This window comes from Hyaena hyaena, unplaced genomic scaffold (genome assembly GCF_003009895.1).
Source record: "Hyaena hyaena isolate Hyena2069 unplaced genomic scaffold, ASM300989v1 scaffold_138, whole genome shotgun sequence".
In the NCBI taxonomy this organism is placed as follows: Eukaryota; Metazoa; Chordata; class Mammalia; order Carnivora; family Hyaenidae; genus Hyaena; species Hyaena hyaena.
This window is the reverse complement of record NW_024080770.1, coordinates 2,644,292-2,670,084: the sequence shown is the minus strand read 5'-3', so window position 1 is coordinate 2,670,084 and position 25,793 is coordinate 2,644,292. Positions and strand designations below refer to the sequence as shown.

At 43.0% G+C, this 25,793-nt stretch overlaps 1 protein-coding gene across 1 annotated transcript; it reads right to left on the bottom strand.

The window, feature by feature from the left end:
• Window positions 1-9,107: 9,107 nt before the first annotated feature.
• On the bottom strand, window positions 9,108-25,309 carry LOC120235833 (WD repeat and coiled coil containing). The gene is given in 5 exon segments (XM_039238348.1): window positions 9,108-9,261; window positions 9,263-9,387; window positions 10,694-10,808; window positions 14,543-16,358; window positions 25,257-25,309. Coding segments are annotated over 4 exon segments (2,130 nt in total). The 5' UTR covers window positions 16,340-16,358; window positions 25,257-25,309; the 3' UTR covers window positions 9,108-9,168.
• Window positions 25,310-25,793: the final 484 nt, after the last annotated feature.

Below are 25,793 nucleotides of genomic sequence, written 5' to 3'. Positions count from 1 at the left end.
CCTCCTCTGGACTCGACGTCCCTCTTTCTTCGCAGCCCCTAACATGCCTACTTCGAAGGTTACATGCGACCTGTCTTTTCCCCTGGGATATGGAATCTTCAGTGACATCTCCTGAAGGGACTGGCCTGGTCTCCAGGACCCTCACCCGTCATTTCTTGCCTGTTGACTACAGACCATGTCAGATGGGCCTGTGCCCCTGACCACCCAGCTCCAGGTAACCTTGACCTGGAAAGCATCCCAATAGCAGCTATTCCTGGAAAAAGGAAGCCCCACAAACTGCTCACCCAGCAGGACAGACACACGGACACATAGTGTTCCTCCTGACATTCCAGCGGTCTTCTGAGAGAGAGGCTGACAGACACCACACGAATGGGCAGAGTGGGGACAAATGGACATGCTGGGGATGTCATTAAGGGGAACACAGACAGATACACTGAGGCCAGCAGGCCCGGAGGGAGCGCGTGGGGACAGCCGTGGGCTGAGGAGACTGAGCGAGGCGTGAGAGGTGCTGCTCAAGCCTCCCCTTTTGTTCACATAGCACTGTTGTTAGGATCGGACACAGGCTGATGTGGGGCCATAAAGATCAATCATTTTTATGAACAAAAGTTCTTTTTGTGGAAATATGTTTTTGAAATTGTATCTTATAAAAAAAAGCACAGGGACCGCCGTTTTCTAAAGGCCATATCTTTGGGGAAGAAAGATCCACTGAGGTTTATTTTTTCAAAGAAAAAAAATTAAAGGGTTTATCTTCTACCGATTCTGTAAAATATGACTGTGGCCAGCCCTCTCATCCCACCTCCTGGGAAACCACTGCCCAAGGAGGGATGGGGAAGGTTGCCTGACATCACTGCTCTTGGCCATGTGTATCCCTGATTCAGCATTTCCTCAAGCCAGAGCTGCCACATGGGAGGTGGGTTCCTTCTTTGCTTTGGAAGAGATCAGAAGTTGAGACTCTAGGGGCGCCTGGGTGGCTCAGTCGGCAGGGCATCTGACTTCAGCTCAGGTCATGATCTTGTGGTCCTTGAGTTCAAGCCCCACGTTGGGCTCTGCGCTGACAGCTTGGAGCTTGGAGCCTGCTTTGGATTTTGTCTCCCTCTTTCTCTGTCCCTCCCTTGCTCACAGTCTGTCTCTCTCTCAAAAATAAAATAAAAACATTTAAAAAAAATTTTTTTAAAAAGTTGAGACTCTAGAGTAGCCAGGGCAGCAGGCCACAGTGGCTTGCCTGGGTTGGGGCCTACAGAAGTGACAGGGAACCCGTGGGGGCTCTGACGACCCAGCCACTCCCAGAAAAGCCCAGACACCTAAAGAGATGACCGGGAGGTACAGACTTGCCCCCTGCATTTCTTGCCAGCCCCCTGCTCTGTCCCCTCCATGGGATCAGCTTTCCTGAGCCCACCGCCCAGGGGTAGGGCCCCTTGCACTTCCCCGTTAGAGCTCTGGCTGCCTCTTAGTTTCCAGATCCCCCCCTAACACTGCCGGAGCCCCGACTCACACTCAGGGATGGTATGCCCTCAAAGCATGAAATGCCTTGCTTCCTCCACAAACGCTGTAGCCCTAGAAGGAACCTGACCTCAGAGCGAGAGTACACAGTGTGACCTGGAAGATATGATGCCTGCACTCTCTGCCCTTGCTTGTGACACTGACAGAGATATGTGATCCTTTGAGGTCATGGGGCATCGGGGAAAGAGCCAGGTTCAGGTTCAGCCTCTCTTCATTGTCCATCTGACTAATGAAGGGGCTGCCAGGAAGCTCTGCTCACCCCCAGCTGCGCATGGACACACACACACACACACACACACACACACATACCAGTTTCTCAACAGTGGGAAATCACTGGCTGTGGGGAGCAGTACCTGCTAAGACAGAAGGCAGGGTGAAGTTTCTACCATATTATCATGCTGTGCTTTGGAAAGGTGGGCAGTGCAGGTCGGATCAGAAGCTTGTGCCGAATTCTGTTACTTGTTTCCCAGGAGCGTGGTGTCAAGGAGAAGTGTACTGTCCACATACAGCTGCGGGGGCCCCCTCTTGGGTTAGATCTGAGGCAGGAGGTGACTGGCTGCCCCAAATGTGTTATTCCGTTTCTCCCTCACAGCAGCACTATGAAATGGGTACTGTTCTCATTTTCAGATGAGGAAACAGGCTGAGGGAGGTTAAGTAACTTGCCCAAGCTCAGTTGGTAGCAAAAACGGCCTTGAACCTAAGTGGGTCTGGGGCGCCTGGGTGGCTCGGTTGGTTGGGCATCCGACTTCAGCTCGGGTCATGATCTCGTGATTCGTGAGTTCAAGCCCCGCGTCGGGATCTGTGCTGACAGCTCAGAGCCTGGAGCCTGTTTTGGATTCTGTGTCTCCCCTCTCTCTCTGACCCTCCCCTGCTCATGCTGTCTCTCTCTCTCTCTCTCTCTCTCTCTCAGAAATAAAAACATTAAAAAAATTTTTTTTTAAATTTTACTTAAGTGGGTCTGACTCTAGGCTTTGTGGAGACAGCCAGTGCTGGAAACCTTTGTTGGAGGAATGGCTGATGCCGGGACTTTGGTACTATGAGGACAGCTCCTCCCCTGAAACCACATGCCGGCATCCCACCTCCGACCCTAAGTGGTATCATCCGCACTCACTGGGAACTACCATTCCTGATTCCATCCGCTATTCCTACTCTGCCTCCTTTGACTCACATTTGCCCACAGGGCCTCCCCTCGCGTCCCTCTCCTGACACCCACCCTCAGAGCCAGTCCTCTGGGTTCAGAGGAAGAGGACATCTCCTCGCCACCAAGGCCCAGCCCAGGGCCTGTTGCTGATGAAGAACAGGCATCCCCTCACCCCTTCCCTCTCTGCTACCTTTCCAAACCCACTTAAATCCAAGAGATCACACCTTTCACTTGCTCAAGACCCCCCCCCCCCAGGGGGGCTGCTCAGATGTCACTTCTTGGAAGGAGAGACCTCTCCTGGGCCCCTGCTCTCCCCCAGTGACCGTTCCTCCACCCCAGCACTCTCCAAGCTTTACCTGTGCTTAGTAGAACCTACCTCCATGTACAGTTATGTATTTATCAAGTGCTTATTTATTGCGGGCCACCCCCACTAAAATGTAAACTTCACGGGGACAGGGACCTCGGCTCCTCCTGCTAGATCCTCAGTGCCTGGAAGTAAATGTTCAGTATGTGTAAATGTCTGCTGGATGAACAAGTGAATGTTCCTATCGGCCTCATCCTGAAACAGACAAAAATCACCTTTCCTTGTTCCCTTAGCTTCTGCCTGTGCAGACAATCTGCTTCGCTCTTCTCCCCCAACCGCCCCCAGCCACCATAGTGTCGTCTTCCTGTCCTCACCTGCCATTCCCTCACCTCCTTAAACCTGGCCCTGCCTTCCTACTGAGACCATGCAGCTCGGCGGGGTCAACTCTAGCATCAGAGAAAAGGAAATCGGAGTTTGTATTGTTCGCATGTGTGACTTGTGTAACAAACCAGAGCCTGTTTCCTTTTTGAAAGGAATGTGTTCGCTATTACCTACACCTCGAGATGGCCATGAGGATTAAGTGTGAGATAATATCTGACCAGGGAAACCTTCAATGACTGGCAGCCATTAAATGATGGCCACTCGTTTTCAAAACTCCATCTTCCCTTGGCTTACATGATGTACCTTCCCCGTTACCCTCCACCATCTCTGGCCATTCATTTTCTGTCTTTTCTTTTGCTTCTTTTTCCTTTGATGCTCTGTAGGTGTCCCAGGCTTCACAGGGCTGTGTGATCTCATTCACTGCCACCTTTATTTTTATTTATTATTTCAGAGAGAGAGAGAGAGCAAGAGAGAGAGAGAGAGAGTGCACACTCACGCACACAAGCAGGGGAGGGTACGGCCAGCAAAGCAAGAGAGAGAATCTTAAGCAGGCTCCATGCCGTGCTGAGCCTTATGTGGGGCTTGATCTTGCAACCGTGAGATCATGACCTGAGCCGAAATTAAGAGTCGGACGTTTAGCTGACTGAGCCACCCAGGCGCCACTCAATCACCATCACCTTTACACCACTCTGATTCTACCCCTGAGCTCTGCTGACTTCAGAAGCCCATCTGAGTGTTCTTCAGGGAGTTAAAACATCCTCTGAGGTGGAACTCATCATCTCCCCACACTTGTTCTGCCTCCTGCATTTTGGTAAATTATGTCAGCATCTATCAGGTCATCAAAACCCAAAACTTGGTGTCTTCATAGTTTTCTTTCTTCCCCATTCACACTACTGTGCCCTTCCTGTGCACACGAAGTGTGGGTGAGGCAATGGGAGGAAAGGGTTGCAGCTTGTAGGTTATTATCAAATGGTAGAAGGTATTTGAAGTTGGACAGAAAGTTGTAGCCCCAGAAGTGGATGGGTTTGGCTCAAAACACACATGGTGAACTGACACAGCCTCTTGTGAGATGTCTGAGGTGGGTATGTGTGTACGTTTACATATTCCTGTGGGACTTCTTCATTCGGCTGGGTAGTTTTCTGTGTTCACCTAGTGTTTCTTAAGGACAAACCTGGTGCATATGTAAGGGAATTCAGGTTATGCTCAAATTGTTCCTTAAGATAACAATTGTGCTGGAACAAATCTGTGTTTTCAAAACAAGCATTATAACAGAACTGAATGTATGTGTGTGAGTGTAAACAATGGAAATCCTAAATGATCTCATAAATATTCAAGGAATGAAATACATGTTATAAAGCATCCCCCCCCCCCACAAACCTTCATGAGATCCACATGATTTTACCAAGTGCTCAATTTTTTCTCAAGGATCATTTCATAGCTTATGAAAACTTTTCCAGGGAATAGAAAAAGGGCAAAGTCTACAACTCATTACATCAGGCCAGAATAAGTTTGATACCAAAACTAGACATGCAAAGTAAAACTGAAAGGAGGTTTACAGAGCACTGAGTGTTATGTGGAAACTAACTTGACAATAAACTATTTGTAAAAAAATAATAATAATAAAAAATAAAATAAAATAAAAAAAAAAAAAAAGAAAGGAGGCTTACAGGCTAATCTTAGAAGATTAAAAGAGCGCAGAGCATAAAGCAAGAATCTGAAACAAAATACTAGTAAACTGAGGGGTGCCTGGGTGGCTCAGTCAGTTAAGTGTCTGACTTCAGCTCCGGTCACGGTCTCTTAGTTTGTGGGTTGGAGCCCTGCATCGGGCTCTGTGCTGTCAGTGTGGAGCCTTCAGATTCTGTGTCTCCCTCTCTCTCTGTCTCTGTCTCTCAAGAATGAACATTAAAAAGGGGGGGGGGGGGAGAAAAATCTGTCAAGTGAAACTTACCACAATTAACAGATTAAAGGAGGAAATAAATTGTGATCTCAATAGAAACAGAATCATTTGATAAAAAGCTAGTACTCATTCTTTTTTTTTTAATATTTTTATTTATTTCTAGGAGAGAGAGAGAGAGAGACAGCGTGAGCAGGGGAGGGTCAGAGAGAGAGGGAGTCACAGACTGAAACAGGCTCCAGGCTCCGAGCTGGCAGTCAGCACAGAGCCCGATGTGGGGCTCGAACCCACGAACTGTGAGATCATGACCTAAGCAAAAGTCGGACGCTTAACCGACTAAGCCACCCAGGTGCCCCGCTAGTACTCATTCTTGATAAAAGTACTAAGCAAACCAAGAGGAAAAGGGAAAAAAAAATAAGTTTATTTACTTATTTTGAGTGACAGAGAGAGCCCACGCACATGCAGGTGGGGGAAGGGGGTGCAGAGAGAGGGAAAGAGAGAATCGCAAACAGGGTCCGCACTGTCAGCAGTGTGACGCAGCCAGGGCTTGAACTCACAAACTGTGAGATCATGACCTGAGCTGAAATCAAGAGTCAGATGCTTAACCTACTGAGCCACCCAGGCACTGCAAGTAGAGAGTTTTAAACTTGAGTAAGGCTATCTACCAAAACCCTACAGCAAACATTCTAAATGGTAAAATATGACACCTAATGGTAAAATGTTAATGGTGAAATAGTCCCTTTAAAATCAGGAATAAGGGAAGGATTACTCACCATCACTGCTTCTGTTCAACACTTCATCAGGGGATCTAGCTAGTGCAGTAATCTTAAGATAACAGTATAATAATTAGAAACAAAGAAAAAAAATTGTCATTATTTGTAGATAATATGATTACCTACTTAGAAACCCCAAAAGGACCTACAGATACATTATTTGAATTAGAGTACAGCAAGGTAGCTGGACATAAAATAACAAAATTTCTTTTTTGTATGCCAGCAATAGTTATAAGACATAACTTTTAAACAGTAGCAACAAAAAATATACAAAATACCTAGAAATAAATGAGCAAGATGTGGAAAGACTTCTGCTCTTGGCCTGGACGGAGTAGTAAAGACCAGATCTAGCCTCTCAGCTGAAGCGATTGAAAGAAAACTGGACAGCATATATGAAATAGTTCTCAAGACCCTGGGCATGAGGCAATGAAGGAAGAATCTCAGAGATGGGAAACAAATGAGGTGAATCTTAGGATTGCCTGTTTACTGCCTTGAGGGTTCCCGGATGACCGTGGAGAGCGCCATTTGGAGCCCAGAGGACTCTGAGCTGAGAAGGTGAGTTTGGGGAGGCCAAGAGTTTGCAGGGCAGAATATTGGAGAGGAGTGAGCTACATACACATAGAGAAAACTTAGGAGAGCGACAGAAGATTCCCCTCAAGTGCCCAACAGGATGTTGATTAAAGAAATGTGAAAGTTGCAGAAGACTATATGCAATATAATACCATTGTATAAAGCTCCAAAACAAGGGGAAATAATAGCTATATTATTTAGGGCAAGGTGTATATGTGGTTATGGTGAAAAAGACAAGGAATGAGGAAAGGGTAATTATGACAATCAAGAGATTGTCCATAGCTCCACCTTTATGGAGAAGGATCCAGAATGGTTTCTAGTAATGTTCTGGTTCTTACATTAGGTGGTAGGTGGTTCATTTTATTATTAAACCTTCCTATACTTCATATCTATTGTGTGTATCAATAAATAAATACCTGCACATAATTTAGAAAAAATTGGGCACCAAATGGGATTTGTAAATAATGTCTTTCCTTATGCAAAATATTCTCAACGTAACACTGAACAATAATTAAGAGATGACAGCTCTCCTCTCCCTGCTTCCAGAGCCAGCAAGTACTGGATTATCTTCTATTGTTCTGGTGACTATAATAATAGCAGAGGCCAAGGAAACGTCTTCTGTAGGAGAGTTGTCATGGAATCAGATTTGTGGTAAAGAAATAAATAATTTATATGTCAGACTGCCCACCAGAAGAAATACAGAGACAACATCCATGAAGAAAAACTCATGAATTTTCTTTATACCGGCAATAATCACAAAGAAAATACCATCAAAACATTCACAACAGCCACCGCAACCATTAGTGATTTTATTGACTCATTCACAGGACTCTGACCAGGGAAATGGTGACTGTAACATGTACTTTGAGGCACCCACACTGATGTTACTGCAGGGCCCTCAGGACCCCTCTCAGGTTTCATAATAGCATGCTTTCACCCTAGGCAGACACTTCCTCTGCGCACGGAGCCGGGCCTCAGACTCTCCTCAGCCACTGCTCTCAGGCAAACTGATTACAGACCAGTGGCCTCCGCTTCCATTATCCCGGCAGCCGCCTAATGCGCTTGAACCACAAAATGGGCCCTCGCTTCTTTCCTATCCCAGCTCCATCTTCATAAATGGTAACAGACCGACAGAAGTCCCCAAGGGCACAAAAACTTCGTTTCCAGATAATATTAAAGGAAAGTTGGGTGGGGGGGGGGGTGTTGCTAATGGAACCTCTATGGCTGAAACAATCTACCTGCAGATGTGCCCTGACTAGCCACACGCCCATCAATCTGTCGTGCTGCCGTCACGGAAGTTGATGATTCTGCATGTGAAGTGCTGGGTCTATCTGAAGTTGCAATCAGGGCTCTTTCCACTTTACTAAGTTGGCACTTGAGCCCATGATTATAATAAGCTGGTACTTTCGGCCACCTCAGATTCAGTTAAATTTCCAATTTTCTGAACTGCTTTCTCTCAGAGATTCTATGCTGGTCTCTAAGACTTAAATGGAGGGAAAAGAAAAACATCAAAATTAAAGTGACAATTTAACTAAGGGAGTGGACTACTGGGAGGAAAACAGGATGTTTTTATGATCCCAAAACTGGGGGAGGGGGGCATTTCAGGGAGAAAATCAGGAGGAGCGAGAGCACAGAATCACACCTCTGACCTCACCTGTGCTTGGCGTTGAACTGCTGACACACATACACGCACAGGTGGGGTCCAGAGGGGTCAAGGCACCTGAAATTTCATTTGAAATCTGCTAGGACTAGTTTTTAGGAGTAACTAGGCCTTAGTTAGCCAGAAATTTTTAAGGAAGCAGGAGAGTTAGGTTTAAATCCTGGCAGGTCCAGCCAGCATCAGAATGACTTCTTGTTCTAGGCAGCCCTGGGCACAGAAGTCAGTTGATTTTTTTTTTTTTTTTGGTCTTCTTTTGAGCTCTGATTCCTGCTGGTTTGGGGTAAGCGGGGCATGCTGGAGCATATGTTCTCCGGTACCTCTTGCTCTCATAAGCCAAGGAAATGATCTAAAACAATGCTGAAGTACCTTTTAAGTGCTTCTAAGGCAGCTTTAACGGTTTTGGGCAAGGGACAGAAAGCCTCAGAGAAACCGTAAAACACAATCCATATGGTACCCTAATATTGTTTTGTTCTGGGAATTCTGCCCTCAGACAAAACCACACAGTCATGAATACGTAAACAACCACTCTTTGAGAGCCATCTAACGAAGACTGAGCTCTGCTACAGAGCAGTGAGCCTCAGCCCGGGGCATTTGTGGGAAAAGTGGCCAAGCCAGCCATGGCCCTTGCTTCACCTCTGAGCAACAGTGCAAATCCCAGCTGAGGAGGAGAGTCCATGGTGGAAAATAGATCTCATCTGTAATGGCCTCATCTGAAAAGCTATGCAGCAAACAACTCTGCAAACAAGTATCAGGCCAGGGCGCCCGGGGGGCTCTGTCAGTTGAGAGCCTGACTTTTGATTTCAGCTCAGGTCTTGATCTCACGGTTTGAGGGTTTGGGCCCTGTGTCAGGATGTGTGCTGACAGCAGCAGAAGCCTACCTGGAATTCATTCTCTCTCTCTCTCAAAATAAATAAATAAATAAATAAATATTAAAAAAAAAAAGTATCAGGCCACACTGCCTAAATGGGTAGGAGAGCTGGTGGCATCTGCACTTTGGACAGTAAGCTCTCTAAAGACTTCAAGAGAAGGACCAGGATGAAGACTCTGAGACGGAGTCTCTGCAGACATTTGAGCTGCCATCTCTTATGGTTATTTCCTGAGTGGCTGTGAAAGTTAACGGGATGAAGCCTTCGCGATCAGCACAGAGAAGGATCCAGTGTGAGTCTGCAAAGTGAAATAAACACATAGGTAATTTAGAATAGCTCACCTTATTCTTTAAAGAAAAATAAGACAAATACTTTTTTGAGGGGAAAAATCCAGTGGTTGATAATACTGAACCTGATCGTGACACGACCGTACAGAGGATGGGAAGCTGGAAAGACCAAGTACTACTTAGGGTGAGGTCATTGATGACTTAGGCATAGCTAGGGGACATCCATTTTTGTCCAGGCTAGACATGTATCACTCAGTGCTATGCATATGGGTGTGTATGTAGTGCACACGTTTTAGGGGTTGTGTGTGGAGTGGGTCCCTATCTACACGCTCGTAAGCAATTTCTCCAGAAACTATGTGAAGGTGGGAACTGCTACTCTCTGGAGGAAGCTTTATTCTTTAGATTCATACCAACCTCTAGACAGCTAAGGAGGCAGAGCTAACTACAGATAGACTAGAATGGTCCAGATCATCCTGAATGGCTTGTTCTGGGGTAACCTAGGGCCAGTAGCCTAACACAAGCCTGTGACCTTCTCTGGTTCTTTCAGATGTACTGTGCCTCACCTTTGACCTTATAAATTTCACTTCTGAAAATCTAAACTTTCCAAACACAACATATAAAATATGCAGAGAGGCCTTTATTAGTGCTATTGATGCTGAAAATTGGAAATCAATTAAATGTCAAAGAAAATATGGCAAAGTAAAATATGGTACACCCAGAATGGAATATTAACCCCACCCATGACAAATGATAATTATGAAGTCATGTCACAGATGCATGTGTCAAAACAGACAAATGCTGATGCTGACATATTAAGGGAAGGGAGGTAATGAAACAAATGCCACATTCAGTGTGGTAGCTTCCATTAAAAGTATGAGGCATAAAAAAGCAACCATCCTGTGCACCTGATGGTACGGGTGTGACTCAGTCCTCTAGCATTTGGGAATGTCCTTTGCAGTTACACGTTTGCTGCACATTGAAATGACAACTCCTTTAAGAAATATTCCGCAATGCTGCTATGATCTTTATGTTTCATGTAATAGGCATGTATGAGGTTTTATATGTCATTTCTTTGCAGCTGTTATATATTGCTTTGTAACTTTTTTCTAGTTTTTTTCATGTGTAGTTAGGCCGTCTAGTTAGGCTATATGTAAGTTCCTTAAGGGCAGAATCCATATTTTCCATAGGCTTGGGTATATAGTAGGCAATTAACAATACCTAACTATCTAGTGAATCACTGAATGGTTCATTATCAATGAAAGTTACAAAACAGATGGGCGGGGGGGGGGGTAGAGTCCATTTCTGAATTTTACCTACCATGGAGCATTTCAATAAGAGAGAGGCCAAAAGTCTGCTGAACTGTGCTGAGCCTTAGTTGGCCATTGCAGAGGAGCATGGCTCTTTTTTCAACAGGACCTGCATCATGAGATTTCTTCAAATATAAAAATAAAAGTTGTTAAGCTGCAGAAGCAACGGAGTTAACATTTTTTTTTAATTTTTTGAATTTTTAAAAATTTATTTCTAGGGGAGAGAGAGAGACACCGTGAGCAGGGGAGGGTCAGAGAGAGAGGGAGACACAGACTCTGAAATAGGCTCCAGGCTCTGAGCTGGCAGTCAGCACAGAGCCCGACGTGGGGCTCAAACCCACGAACAGCGAGATCATGACCCAAGCGAAAGTCGGACGCTTAACCGACTAAGCCACCTAGGCGCCCCGGAGTTAACATTTTTTAAGACTAGAATGTATAAGTAGTTTTTTTAAAAAATCCTATTTACTATTACTCTAACCAAGCTAGTTGTAAATAAGGAGATTTTGGCTACATTATTTAACATAACAAAAGGATCCGATCCCAAAATAGTTACGGGTTAAATACGATGGCATTCCTACTTAAAGTATTTTAGGAAATATTTTAAAAAATGAAGCAATTATGGCAAAATGTTAACAAGTGTTAAATCCAGATAATAGGTAGAAAAAGGATTTTGTTATTTAGTGTTTCTTTAGGTTTACAATTTTTCATAATAAAAAGATGCATTTCATTTTATGTTTGAAATTTTTCATAAGAAATTGTAATTGTTTTAAACTACTCTTTGGTTCTTTTAAAAACCTACATCTTGGGGCACCTGGATGGCTCAGTCAGTTAACTGTCTGACTCTCCGTCTCAGCTCTGGTCATGATCTCATGGTAATGAGATCAAGCCCGCTCTGCACTGACAGCATGGAGACTGCTTAGAAGTCTCTCCTTACCCCCGCCTCAAAATGAACATTAAAACAAACAAACAAACAAACAAATAAATAAACCTACACCCTTGAATTGGTCAAAGAGTAGTAGTTTTAGGAAAAAACTAATTAAGGTTCACCTGGGTGGCTCAGTCGGTTAAAGCACCCGACTTCAGCTCAGGTCATGATCTTGCAGTTTGAGTTCAAGCCCACATTAGGCTCTGTGCTGAGAGCTCAGGGCCTGGAGCCTGCTTTGGATTCTGTGTCTCCCTCTCTCTCTGCCCCTCCCCTGATTGTATTCTTTCTCTCTCAAAAATAAATAAACAGTAAAAATTTTTTTAATAAAAAAACCAATTAAAATCCCTTTCTCAACCATTATTAGATAATAACTTACATATTACTTATCAATGATTTCGATACCAACTTTCTACAAATATCTTTTAAAACGAAGATATAAAAGTCCACAATCAAATCAGTGTGATATTGGTAAAGTTCTATATAAAGAGATCAGCATTATAGTAGTTAAGAGTATGGAGAATCCAGATTTAGATCCCAGTACATATAAGTTTATATATAACAAATGTGGTAGATGAAGTTCAGTGGGAATAAAGATGGATTCTTTTTAAAACTAAGCTCTATGCTAACGTGGGGCTCGAAATCAAGACTCTGAGCTCAAGAGCTGCATGCTCCACCCACTTAGTCAGCCAGGCGCCTGAAAGATGGATTTTTTAAAAATGTTTATTTATTCATTTTTGACCGAGAGAGAGAGAGAGAGAGAGAGAGAGAGAGAGCGCGAGAGAGAGCGGGAGAGAGAGAGAAGGAGGGGGTACAAGTGGGGTAGGGATGGAGACAGAGGATCTCAAGCAGGCTCCATGCTGTCAGTGCAGAGCCTTACATGGGGTTGGAATTCATTAACCACAAGGTCATGACCTGAGCCAAAAGCAAGAGTTGGCTGCTTAACTGACTGAGCCACCCAGGTACCACATCGAAAGATAGATTTTTATTTATTTTTATTTTATTAAAAAAATTTTTTTAATGTTTTTATTTTATTTTTTTTAAATATTTTTATTTATTTCTAGGAGAGAGAGACAGCATGAGCAGGGAGGGTCAGAGAGAGAGGGAGATACAGACTCTGAAATAGGCTCCAGGCTCTGAGCTGGCAGTCAGCACAGAGCCTGACGCGGGGCTCGAACCCACGAACCGTGAGATCATGACCTAAGCGAAAGTCGGACGCTTAACCGACTAAGCCACCCAGGCGCCCCTTAATGTTTTTATTTCTAAGAGAGAGAGAGAGACAGCGTGAGCAGGAGCAGGTCAGAGAGAGAGGGAGATACAGAATCTGAAGCAAGCTCCAGGCTCTGAGCTAGCTATCAGCATAGAGCCTGATGCAGGGCCCAAACCCACAAACCATGAGATCACGACCTGAGGTGAAGTCGGGTGCTCAGCCAACTGAGCCACTCAGGTGCCCCGAAACATAGGTTTTTAATAAAGCTTCTAGCTCAACTGGTTATCTCTCAGAAAATAAAAGTGGATTACACACCAAAATTTAATGAAAGATTAAAAATTTAAATGTCAAAACTCATATAATAAAATAATGCAAGAAAATCTAGACTGTTGCATGTATGTTAATTTCTATGATATACAAACACCTCTTATAAACTGATAACTCAAGGGGCGCCTGGGTGGCTTAGTCGGTTAAGCGTCCGACTTTCGCTTAGGTCATGATCTCGCGGTTCGTGGGTTCGAGCCCCGCGTTGGGCCCTGTGCTGACTGCCAGCTCAGAGCCTGGAGCCTGTTTCGGAGTCTGTGTCTCCCTCTCTCTCTGACCCTCCTCTGCTCACGCGGTCTCTCTCTCTCTCTCCTAGAAATAAATAAAACATTTAAAAAAAAACCAAACCTGATAACTCAATAGGAGAAAAATGAGCAATAGGCAGTGCATATTCAGCTGGCCAAAAACCGTGAGAAAGGCATACGCAAGTTCACTAACAGTGAAGGAAATACAAATGAATGAAAGTGAAAAGCACTTCACACTTATCAGATTGGTGAGGATGTGAGGAACAGAAAGTCTCACAGGTTGAGAATGGGCACATGATGATGCATTAAGTAAAAAATCTCTGAAAGGCAATCTGGCAACTGTATTAAAAGTAGAAACGTATATACGTACTTTTCAAATTTGCACTTCCACTTCTGGGAACCAACCCAACAGAAATAAAAGTAGGAATACAAATAGATACATAAAAGAGTACTACGAGAGCCCTGCCTGGAGTGTCTGAATAAGTGAAGAAGTAAAGGCAATGTGAATGTGCATCAACAAGGGACCGCCTAAGTAAGCAGCGGCCTCCCGGCATGAAGAGCACGCCCTCCAACGCCATTTTGTAAAACAATGACAAGCCATCAGCCCTGCATCTGTAGACCTATGTATACAAAGAAGTGTGTAAGACTGTATGGGTTATGAACTAAAATATGGAGGGAGTCACATTAAGCTGTTAAAGTGAGTTACGGCAGGGGGCAAGGCCAAGTTCAATGGGGAAAGTGTTGATAAAAACAGGTAAGATATAATCCCATTCATGTAATGTTGTACGTCTGCCTCCGCATTACATTTTTTTAAAATGAACCTAACCTTTCTCTCTGCAATGCATAAGGAAAAGTCTCCCACAGTGAAATAGTGCAGTAAGAAAAATTCTTTTGTTTCCTAAATATAAATTGCCAGAATGAGTATCATCATTCATATTTTACACCATGCATGTGATGCAATCACGGTGTACACTGCTGTGTGCCCGTCTGGCTGGCAGCCAACCAGCCCAGAGAGGTATAACTTGCCTGTGACAAACATGCCCAGTTCAGTGAAGTTCAGCCAGAACACTATTCTCCTCATCAGTGGATTTTCCTCGCAGTACCCACCGGCTGCAGGAGCTTTTCTGTATAGTGGTAGCTCCTCTAATGAGAAGTTACCTGATAAGTGATGTGCACGTAAGGCAGGTCCCAGGGCGGGGGATACACAGGAGAGGACTTCTTCCCATTAGGTAAGGTGTCTGTGAGTTCAGAAAGACATCGCTGCACTTCAGTCAGGGTCCTAGACAAAATTTCCATTTCCTTAGACAGTCGGTAAGTTTCCTCTTCCTTCTGTGTGTTCTTGCTTTGAGGCAGATTAGGAGGTCCCGGAGTGCTGGCGTGGTCTGGCGTGCTGCTGGACCTGGGCCGGGTCCCTGAGCGGTTAACGGGCTCAGCATCTAGAGTTTGGCTTGGAGGACTCCTGACTTCTTCAATAAGGGTTCTTCCAGGCCTTTCGCACAGACTACAGCTGTTAGATGTGAAAAGCCCTCTGTTTTGGTGGCACAGATCTGGGTAAAGACTTTCAATTAGCTTTTTTCTGTCTGTTTTGTTTAACAGAGTCCTGAAAGTAGAGTATCCACTCTGGTTTTCACTCGATGTTACTGGCAATTCTTTTTCCAATGCTACTTCTCTAACAATCAAACGCATGATATATTGATCAGTCTTTGAAGAAGGAAGAAATGCTGAATCAGTGGATTTTTGTCTTCCTACCAAAATTAATAGTAACTTATCTGTCAAGAAACACATACCTTTTGGCCTTTCACTTCTCTCGAGTTGAATCTGCTGGATGTTTGGCATAGATGATGGAATGACAGAATAGATAAAAATTATATTGTAAGTATTAGAAGCTACTGCTACCACCTGTGCTGTAAGATTGAATGCTATTAGATCAGGAACCAGAATGCCTGAAATGGCAACTTTTCTGGTCTGGGTAGCCTCCTTCTCAAAGGTCACAAGGACCAAATGTGAAGAATCCAGGCCAGTTCCTGTCAAGTAGTCTTTTTTTCTTAGACAAATAAGAGAACTACCCTCAGACTCTGACGTACTGAAATGCATATGAGTTAGATCCACAGGATCTGAAAAGGAAGAAATGGGAGAAACTGATGTTTCAACATCTGTGTTAGAAGCAACTGTCCCCTTACCCGCGGTGGGTACTTCATCAATAACTGGGAAAGTACAAGGGTCCTCACCGCTAGGTGGACCGTCAAAGCTTTCAGATGCATTTAAGCCACAGATCTTATCTAGTGGGAGCTCAGTGGCTACAGCGACCTGTGAGTCTACGGTGGCTCCGATGGAGCGCACGGAGCTGTGCACATCAAACACTGGGCGGAAGGAGCACCTGCCAAGGGTCCTCTGAGCACTGTCCCAAATGTAGGAATGCAGGCTGCTGCCAACTGCCACCACCAGCCTCTGGCCATCCTGGGTCCAAGACGCACAGTGAATGGGGCCCTGGGTGTCAATGTCTGCTTTCACCCGGGAACTGTTGCAGTGAACACTGTGGAAAATGGAGACGTGCCGAGCAGTCAACACAGCCAGGACGGCACTTTTTGGATGCCACACACAGCCCTGGGGAAGGACAGGGAGTGTTTCTCTAATCTCACAGGTCTGAGACATCAGCCGTTTGTTGGTCCCCGTACTGCTGGGACACAGCTGCCACACAATGACATGCTTCTTGTGCTGCACAGCGAGCAGAGCAGGCCTGTCCACTGTGCCAGGTGGGGCCCAGGACACTCCACACACATGTTCAAACTGTCCGATGACCTCTGAGTCCCCAAACCTGGCCTCTCCACTGTGAAGCTGTAAATCAGTCAGGACTATCTGGGTCCCATTAGTCCAGACAAGGCCATGAACTGGGTGAACTGCCTGATACAATGCATTCAGCCCAGTCCTGAGAAGTCTTCCTTTTCCCAACTCCATCCTCTTTGACAAAGGGTATCTGAAATCATTAAGAAGGGAAGTTTTACCATGAGACTATAATCAGACAAATCCAAAATGTAGGTCATTTTACAAGACAATTGGCTTAGGCCTTTCACAGGCCAGTATTTCAAGGGGATAAAAGGTCAAAGCCATGTGGCAGATTAAAAGACATGACTGAGCCATAACAAGCAAATGTAATATATAAACTGATTAGCTCTTGAATTGAGGAAATAAATTTTCTTAATGTTTATTTTTTGAGACAGAGAGAGAGAGACAGACAGACAGTGTGGAAGTGGGGTAGGGGCAGAGAGAGGGGGACACAGAATCCAAAGCAGGCTCCAGGCTCTGAGCTGTCAGCACAGAGCCCAATGCCGAGCTCAAATCCAGGAACCTCAAGATCATGACCTGAGCCAAAGCCAGATGCTTAACTCACTAAGCCGCTCAGGTGCCCCAGAAATAAAACTTTCTATTAAAAAAAGATATTAATAGAATTGGAGAAATTTGAATATGCAATTTGAAGACACTGGAGTTATTTTCTTTTAAAAAATGTTTATTTTATTTTGACAGACTGTGTGTGAGAGAGTGGGGGAGGGGCAGAGAGAGAGAGGAGACAGAATCCCAAGCAGGCTCTGCGCTGTCAGCACAGAGCCCAATGTGGGGCTCTAACCCACAAACCATGAGATCATGACCTGAGGTGAAGTCAAAAGTTGGACACTTAGCCAAATGAGCCACCCAGGCACCCCAGAGTTATTAATCTTAAATGAGAACACAATATTATGGTTATGTTAGGAGAATGTCCTTGCCATTAAAATATGATGTTGAAGTATTTGGGGTAAAGTATCATGATGCCTACAATTTGCTTTCAAATGGCTTAGCAAAAACCAGAAACACCAAACTGTACACATTTTATATAGAAATGCAGAGAGATAAAACAGATGTAGCAAAATGTTAATGAATCTTGGATCTAGATTGAGGCTATACTGGTATTCCTGATACTTTCAAGTTAAAATTTTTCAAATTAAAAAATTGAGAAAAACCTCTTTGACCATCTAATTTCTGTTCTTCTCTCACTGCCAAGTCAAGCATTAATTGATATTCGCATCCCTGACTTTATTAGCACTTATTTCCTCAACTCCTTTAAAAATGACTTTTACCTCCATAGTGAAATGACACTCAGAGAGTCCCTGTTGCTATTTCTACGTCACCATATTCGAATAGCACTTAATAATTTTGGGGCCATTTTCACATTCTCCGTCACATCTGCTCCTTGCAACAATCTTTCACAATAATACAAAGTAGGTTAAAAAAGAATTATCTTCAATTTTTTCATTCTTAAGTTTTGTTTTTTTTTTTACAGAATTTAAATTACTAAAGAAGTACATGTTCACTGCAGTGAAATTCAGACAAACGAGAAGTTTCTATGGAAAAATGAAATGTGTCCTCCTACCCCATGCCAACACCTCCCTTCCCCAATCTTAAGTCCTTGATAAAAGCACTCAACAATTTGGTGTGTAGCCTCTGAAACCATTAAAGAAACTTATCCAAAAAAAGAATTTTATATGTGCTAAGTTTTTGTGTTTTTTTTTTAACAAAAAAATGGGTTTAAGTCAAAGTTCCTGGGTACTAACAATAGAATCCAGTCTGGCTAACTTTAGGAAAACAAGAAATCTCAAGAACCAAGCCCAGAAAACAAGCAGAAACCAAGTGAGGCTAGCAAGATGGACTAAACCATGGCTACCACTCTCTCCTGACATGTTAGTGGCTGAGAATCTAACTTCACTGCTCCTTCGCATGATGACAATTGCTTAAGATTCAGAATAGGGGTACAGGGGGAAACTTTGCACTGGCTTGGCCTAGCTCCCAAGTCCTGCTCTAGCTGCCAGGATGGGGAGAAAGAGGGGTCCCACAAAGGCTTCTGTAATAAGGGACGGGGCTCTGCTTCCCACCAACACTCACACGAAGGGCAGTTGTCCCCAAATTAGTAACGGGTTTTCAAAAAATGACCAACAATAACCACAGGGATCTCATATGCTGCATACTATTCACTAACTTATTTTAAATCATGGGCACTTTTTCAAGTCAGTGAAAAATAGGTCTCCCTCAATCTTTTAAGTTGCTCCATCAGAAGCGGCAAGGTATGCCGTGTGACTCAAGGATTCCCCTACGGGTGCGAATTGAGCTTGTGTCCCAACTTTTTTCTAGATGTAGATAGAGTCCATAAGTTTAGTTAGTACTCAGTTGCTATCACTGTTCTCACATTTCCTTCCTTCCAGAGTCACCTACTCAGTGTTTTCAACTGTCATCTCTGTTTATTACTGTCAGATCTGCATCTCTTTTCCTGACTTCTTTGCTGCTCTACAATGCTATTCAATTGTATGTTAGGCTTCATGTTATGGCTGATGTTAGCCCTGCCCACATTCATTTCAAACTGGACTCGCATAAAATAGAAAACAACAACAGCGGCTTTTTTTGCTCTCAACAGCAGCTTCCCAATTTCTGTTAATGGATATTACCGTTCTCATATTCACTCGGGCTAAAAACTCAGGACTCCATTTGACTACTCTCCTGCCTTCTTGGTTAATGGCCAAGTCCTATTAATTCTTAGAACTGTTGCTGAATCCAGTCTTTCTTACCATTCCCACCAAGACTATCCTGAATCAGATCGCTGTTACTGCAAGCTTAGATGGCTGTAATAATCACCTCCTACTTGGTTTCCCTACCTTTCTTTCTCTAGTTCACCTGTGCAAACCCAATCTTAAAATATCCTTTTAGGTATATCATTATTCAGTCTAAAAACTGGCTGATGTTAAGAATCAAAATTCTGGGCACCTGGGTGGCTCAGTCGGTTAAGGGTCTGACTCTTGATTTCGGCTCAGGTCATGATCTCATGGTTGTGGAATCGAGCCCTGTGTTGGGCTCTGCACTGAGCACGGAGCCTGCTTGGGATTTTCTCCCTTCTCCCCACCAAATAAATAAATAAACATTAATTTAAAAAATTGGCAGATGCTACCTATGGCCTATAGCTGCCCCGTTCAATACAGTAGCTACTAACCATATGTGCTTTGCAAACTTAATTAAAATAAAAAATCCAGTTCTCCAGTCACAACTATTCTTTTTCATGTGGTCAACAGTTACATGTGGCTAGTGGCTATCACACTGGACAGAGCAGAGTAGAACATTCCCTATCACTGAAGAAAGTTCTTCTGGGCAGCACTGGCCTATAGGATAAAGTCTGAATTCCACAGTTGGGCATTCGAACCCCCACCCACTGCGGACCTCCTGCCCCTCCAGTCTTATTTCTAGTTAGTCATCTTCATAGTTACAATACTTGGCCCATTTAAAACACTTAATCAATGACAGGGGAACTGAAGGCCCAGCTTAAATACCATCTCCTCCAGGAGGTCTTCTTTAATCATCCTGCTAAATCTCATTCTTTCCTCCTCTTAGCTCCTATAGCCCTTACAGCCTAATGCTCTCATGTGACATCTTCAGTTTATTGCCTGCAATTACCAGTCACTCATGTACTACCTCGCATTTCACAACTAACACATAAGGTCCTTGAGAGTAGAAATGAGACTTCTTTGCCTGTCAAGTATTTTCAGATGGAATGCTCTGTATCCATTACATCCTAAAAGCAGTTTCAAATTGGGTCATGGTATTACCAGGGGTTGTGTTGTGACGTTTTTGTTGCTTTAGGCTCTTATGATACTGTAAGTAAAACTCTTTGGACTATATTTGGACATGCTTTCTAAATCTGTTAGATTATCCCTCCTCTTTTTTTTTTTTCAATTGAGAGAGAGTGCGAGGGGAAGAAGGAGAAGGAGGAGGAGGAGGAGGAGGAGAGAGAGAGAGAGANCACACTCAGTGTGGAGCCCACACAGGGCTCTACCTGACTACCCTGGGATCATGACCTGAGCCGAAATCAAGAGTCAGACTAACTCACACTCCCTCTCAAATTGAAAAAAAAAAAAAAAAAAAAAAAAAAAGAGGAGGGATTATTTAACAGACTTAAAAATCACCAGCCAGTTGCCCCAATAATCCAGCCTCTTAAACAACAACCAAAACAATGAGGGAATGTATATTAAGAGATATTTCCCTCCTCTACTGGTCCATATAAGTCCTAATGCAGCCATATACTAGCATTTCTCATTTCCTGTATGATTAAATAAATAAATAAATAAATAAAAGGTTAAGCAACCCATACCCACTAGCACAAATCTGCAGCTCTTAACTTATACTTGTCATTCAAATCATGAGGACAAACAATGTTAATAAATCATATATTTATATAATTTTTATATTTTATAAAACTAACATAGGATTTTGCAACAATCAAACATTTTCTTCCTAGGGTGGTTCCAGGGGAAAAAATATCTTTATTTCTAGTGATTATTCTAATGTAGAGTCTATATCAGTGTCACAGTATGAAAATCTTTCCTTGAATCATCTTACGTACAGAAGCTGGTTTACTGTGGCTTTCGTAGTGATCTTCAAGTTCAAATTCATTGAATGCTGGCTTTGCCTTAGTATTCAGTCAAAATCTATTTAGCTTGGATTACAGTCTTTGAAAAAGTGAACAGCCTAATGCTTTAATGTCATTTTCTAGCATCCTTGAACGTGTGTGTCCAGGCAAATTTAAGATACCTAAGGTCAGATGAGAATAAGGCAGTAATGGGGCGCCTGGGTGGCTCAGTAGGTTGAGCATCCAACTTTGGTTCAGGTCATGATCTCACAGTTTGTGGGTTCAAGCCCTGCGTCGGGTTCTGTGCTGACAGGTCAGAGCCTGGAGCCTGCTTCCGATTCTGTGTGTCTGTCTCTCTCTGCCCCTCCCCTGTTCATGATCTGTCTCTCAACAATAACTAAGTGTTAGAAAATAATTTTTAAAAAAGGAGAATAAAGCAGTAATGAGAAGAAGTTGGATATTCTAATTATCTAAATGATAAGTATTTACTTTCAAATATAAACAAACATGATAAGCAATCTTTATTTAAAGGGCAAAAAATTGCCTTGGGCACATTCTATCTCAAAATTCTATCAGTGAGTTGATATACATTTCTATGTATAATAATGGCTACAAGAATAGATTGGTTGCGATTAAATGCGATGCATTTAAATAAATGGTTGCAATAATAAATGACTGTGAAAGATTAATTTTAGGAGAAAAATAATTAAGAACTTTCACATAGTTGACTTATTGAGAAACAGACTAGCATAATATAAATATTAACAGAGTACACTAGCTAGATAACTTAACAAAAAACATTATATTTTTTGACCAACAGATGTTTACGAAATTTAAATAAAAATATAAAGCACAGTGATACAAATTAATTCTCATTATCTTGGTAAAATTTTCATTAAACTTGCATTCATTAAACAAAATATCTTTAAGAACTGTGTTTAACTTTTAACGTTTTTTTAAAAGATGTTATTGTGTGTTTTTTTTCTTTTTCATTTGTTTGTTTTGAGAGAGAGTGATCACCAGCAGGCTCCGCGCTATCAGCAAGCAGAGCCCAATGCAAGGCTTGATCTCAGGAACAGTGGAACAGTGAGATCGTAACCTGAGCCAAGGCCAAGAGCCCGACGCTTAACTGACTGCCACCTAGGCACCCCAAAGATTTTACTGTTTTAAGTAATCTCTATACCGAAGCTGGGGCTTGAACTCATAACCTCAAGATCAAAAGGAGCACATCCCACTGACTGAGCCAGCTAGGCACCTCCTCATCACTCTCTTAACCCCAAAACTGACCCTATTACCACCTTTTTGAAACAGCTTTCACCAAGCTACCAATGCCACCTATGTCACTGAACCCAATGGACATTTTTCAACCCTGTTTGCTGAGTAGTATGTGTCAAAGACAGAACTTGAGAAGTCATCTTTGGACTCCATATCCACAGAAATGTATTCTCTACCCAACTGTCTGGTGATTTGCTTTTAACTTGTTTCCAAATTATCTCTCATGCCTCTTTGTTGTCCTTGTCCTTGTTCGTAGAATCTTTTACTAAGAAGAAATGGTCTACTACGCTTCCACACATGATGTCAGATTAAGTGGGTCTGTAGTGGCTTGCTAAATGGAAAAATAAGTCCCTTGTCACTATTAATGAAGAAAACTGCCATCTCTAACCCACTGGTCTTATATAAGATAATATGTTTTCCTCTAATATCTACTTATGCACTTTTAAAAGACCTTTATTGATAAATAATTCATGATACATTTTCCTAGGCAGAGAAAATTCCTAATGGGCCAATTATATCAAAGGCAAATTATATATGTTTTAGGCTGCCTAATCCAGTCTAATGTCATTGAGGTTATATATGGCCAGGGGTAGCACAGGGTAAGGATTTGTAAATAAGAGAAAAACAAATATGATAATGTTACTAATATTTTTAGAAGAATTAATTTTAATATTTTCATCCTTGGTAATAAGAAGAAATTTGGCATGTTTTCTCAAAAACCTAACAAAAGTTACAAAAATCTGTTGCAATCCTTTGTACTCCATTGCTAGTTTAGGTCCTGACCACCTCTCCCTCTTTAGTAGGGTAGAACAAGGAGAGGCTTTCTGGATACCAGCCCCTTCTTCCCACAGAGCCTGGATGCTTATGTGATTGGGCAGAATCATCTTTTTAAAAAATCACAGCTGCGGTCAGGGGCACCTGGGTGGCTCAGAATCAGACTCTTGATCTTGGCTCAGGTCATGACCTCATGGTTTGTGGGACTGAGCCCCGCATAGGGCTCTATACTCGCAGCACACAGCCTGCTTGGGATTCTCTCTCTTCCCCCCTTTCTCTGCCCCTCCCCTGCTTGTGCTTTCTTTTTCAAAATAAATAAATAAGACATTACAAAAAGTCATAGCTATAGTCATTTTGTTCTTCTGCTCAAATACTTTGTCTCTACAGTCTACATATATAAAAAAAAATGTTCTTTCAAATGTCTTAGCAAGATATTTCAGTCTCTAAATTATCTGAGATTGAGAGGCCTTTCAAATCTTACATCCCTGATCATAAAGGGCATGCTGAGGAATTTGGAGGAACTAGCACACATTCACATGAAAGACAACATGCAGAATGGACCTGAGAAGGAAGAAGGCTGATAAGTTTAATAAGTGGCCATGAAATAGTTTGAATTTCTCACAATGAGAAAGTGAGTCAAATCTGTAGGTACTTTAGAAGAGAACGAGGGCCTGATTCAAGAGATCTTTTTTTCCTTCTCACTCTTTCTTTAGAGAGAGAGAGCAAGAGTGGGGGAGAGTGGGAGAGGGACAGAGGGAGAGAAAGAGAGAATCCCAAGCAGGCTTCAGGCTGAGCATGGAGTCCGATGTGGGGCTCAATCCCACTATCCTGGGATTCATGACCTGAGCTGAAATCAAGAGTTGGATCTCCAACCGAATGAACCACCCAGGTGCCCCTCCAGAGATATTTCTAATGCAGATTGAATAAATAATGATAACAAGTAGGATATGAGTGGTGAGGAAGAAAGGAGAATTAAGGATAACATGCAAACTTTTGCTTGGGAAATTGTAGAACCATTAATCAGAGATATAGAAGGCAGAGGGTGCTTCAAACATAGGGTGTGCAGTGAGAAATTCTGCATTAGATCTGCCCTCATCTAAGATGTCTGTAGGTAGCAGAGGTAAGGATTTGGGAGTCACTGTCATAAAGTGGGTAGTTAAAGCCAAAGCAGTAGGCAGTCTGGCTGTGAAAGATCAGAGAGCCAAGAAGACAAAGGTTGAAATAGCCTTCAGGCGTTCCCCGATTATTTTGTATCTTTTAAAATATTTGAATTCTGCCTGAAGCTAACTGTATAGTTGTTGGTCTCTCAACCCTCAGACTACAAGACTTTAGGGAGTTTTAGGGAATGAAAAGCCCACTGTTTCATTAGTTCAGGGGAGAGATGGTCAGAATCAGGACCTGCTGCTCAGCCTATGACCATTTAATTCTTGTTTTTAATCTTCTTTAAAGACAACTCACGGTGAGAATCAAGGGGCTTAGGCAAACTAAACCATTTCCAGTAGGTTTAAACAGAGCCAGGTAATCTCCAACTTGTTTTTCTGTTTATTGTGTTTCCGTTATAAAATTAATTTCAAAAATTTAAATTAAAAAAAAATTAACACACAGGAAAGGTAAAAAGCTAAATTCAAGAAAAACCATTCATCCAAAGGGAAAAAATTATGACTACATCCCTCTGGGTTTTGCTTCTATGTAGTTTTGGTTAAAATTTTTTCAATCATACTGTTTGGTTTCATATCACGATTTTTTCACTTATATATTAGCATTTTCCCATGTTATTTAAATTTTATACGTTATTTATTTTTAACGTTTATTCATTTTTTCGAGAGAGACAGAGTGAGAGCAGGAAAAGGGCAAAGAGAGAAGGAAACACAGCATCTGAGGCAGGCTCTAGACTCTGAGCTGTCAGCACAGAGACCCACGTGCAGCTGGAACCTGTGAACTGTGAGATCATGACCTGAGTGGAAGTGGGACAGCTTAACCGACTGAGCCACTCAGGCGACCCTATGAATTATTTTTAAAAGCCACTTAATATGCATTCAGTGAAGTCGCATATTTTTTCCTCGCTGTTGAGACACCTGGTTGTAGCCAACTTTATAAATAACTCTGTGATAAAGGTTTTTATACATAAAGCATGTTCTTCATTTCGGATGGCTTCTTTAGGATATATTCCCACAAGTATCACTAGTGAGCCACATGGAATATATTCAAAAGTTTAAAGCCACCCCTCGTTCGTTCTCGGCCGCAAGCCCTTCGCACGCGTGCCCCCTATTCCCATTCTCCCCATCCTCTCTGCACTCCTGGGTCTCCTCCCCAGTCCCCAACAAGTGCTGGCCCTTCCACCTCCCTCTCTCCCACCCACAGCCTCCCAACACCAGCTAGGCTAGGAAGGAGCGAACACAAAAATACCTTTGGCCTGACCGCCCACAGAAAATAAGACTCCGGGGTACTGCGGATCTGGAGCCCTGAGCGAATACCGGAAGTATCGGCTACCAGGCCTCTGATAGGCGAGCGGTAACTGGGCAAGCCCTACAATGCCCTCCGCCTATTGGCCAGGGTCCTTCTGTCTGACCAATAAGCTCTGGAACTGCTTCACGGATCTCTGGGAGTTGTAGTTTCTGTGAAACTCCATCTGTAATAAACGAGCCACAATTTCTCCTTCCCTTAAGAAGGGTAGAGCCTTCCCCCACTTCTCGATTCTCTTAATTTGAGAAGGAGTACAGGAACCCTAGAGCCAACACGGTTTCTTAATTTGGGGGGGGAGGGGAGAGATGGGAAGGTGTTGAGGACTTCTTTTAAAATGTGATAAAAATCTCCCCAGAAAAATGTTCTTATCCGTACACAAAACATTGTGCATTCAACTGAAGCTTCTCCATAGACCTGTCCCAGTTACAAACCCCTGTTCTACACTTACTCGAAGGGTGTCTGCCCCTGGCCATAGCCCAG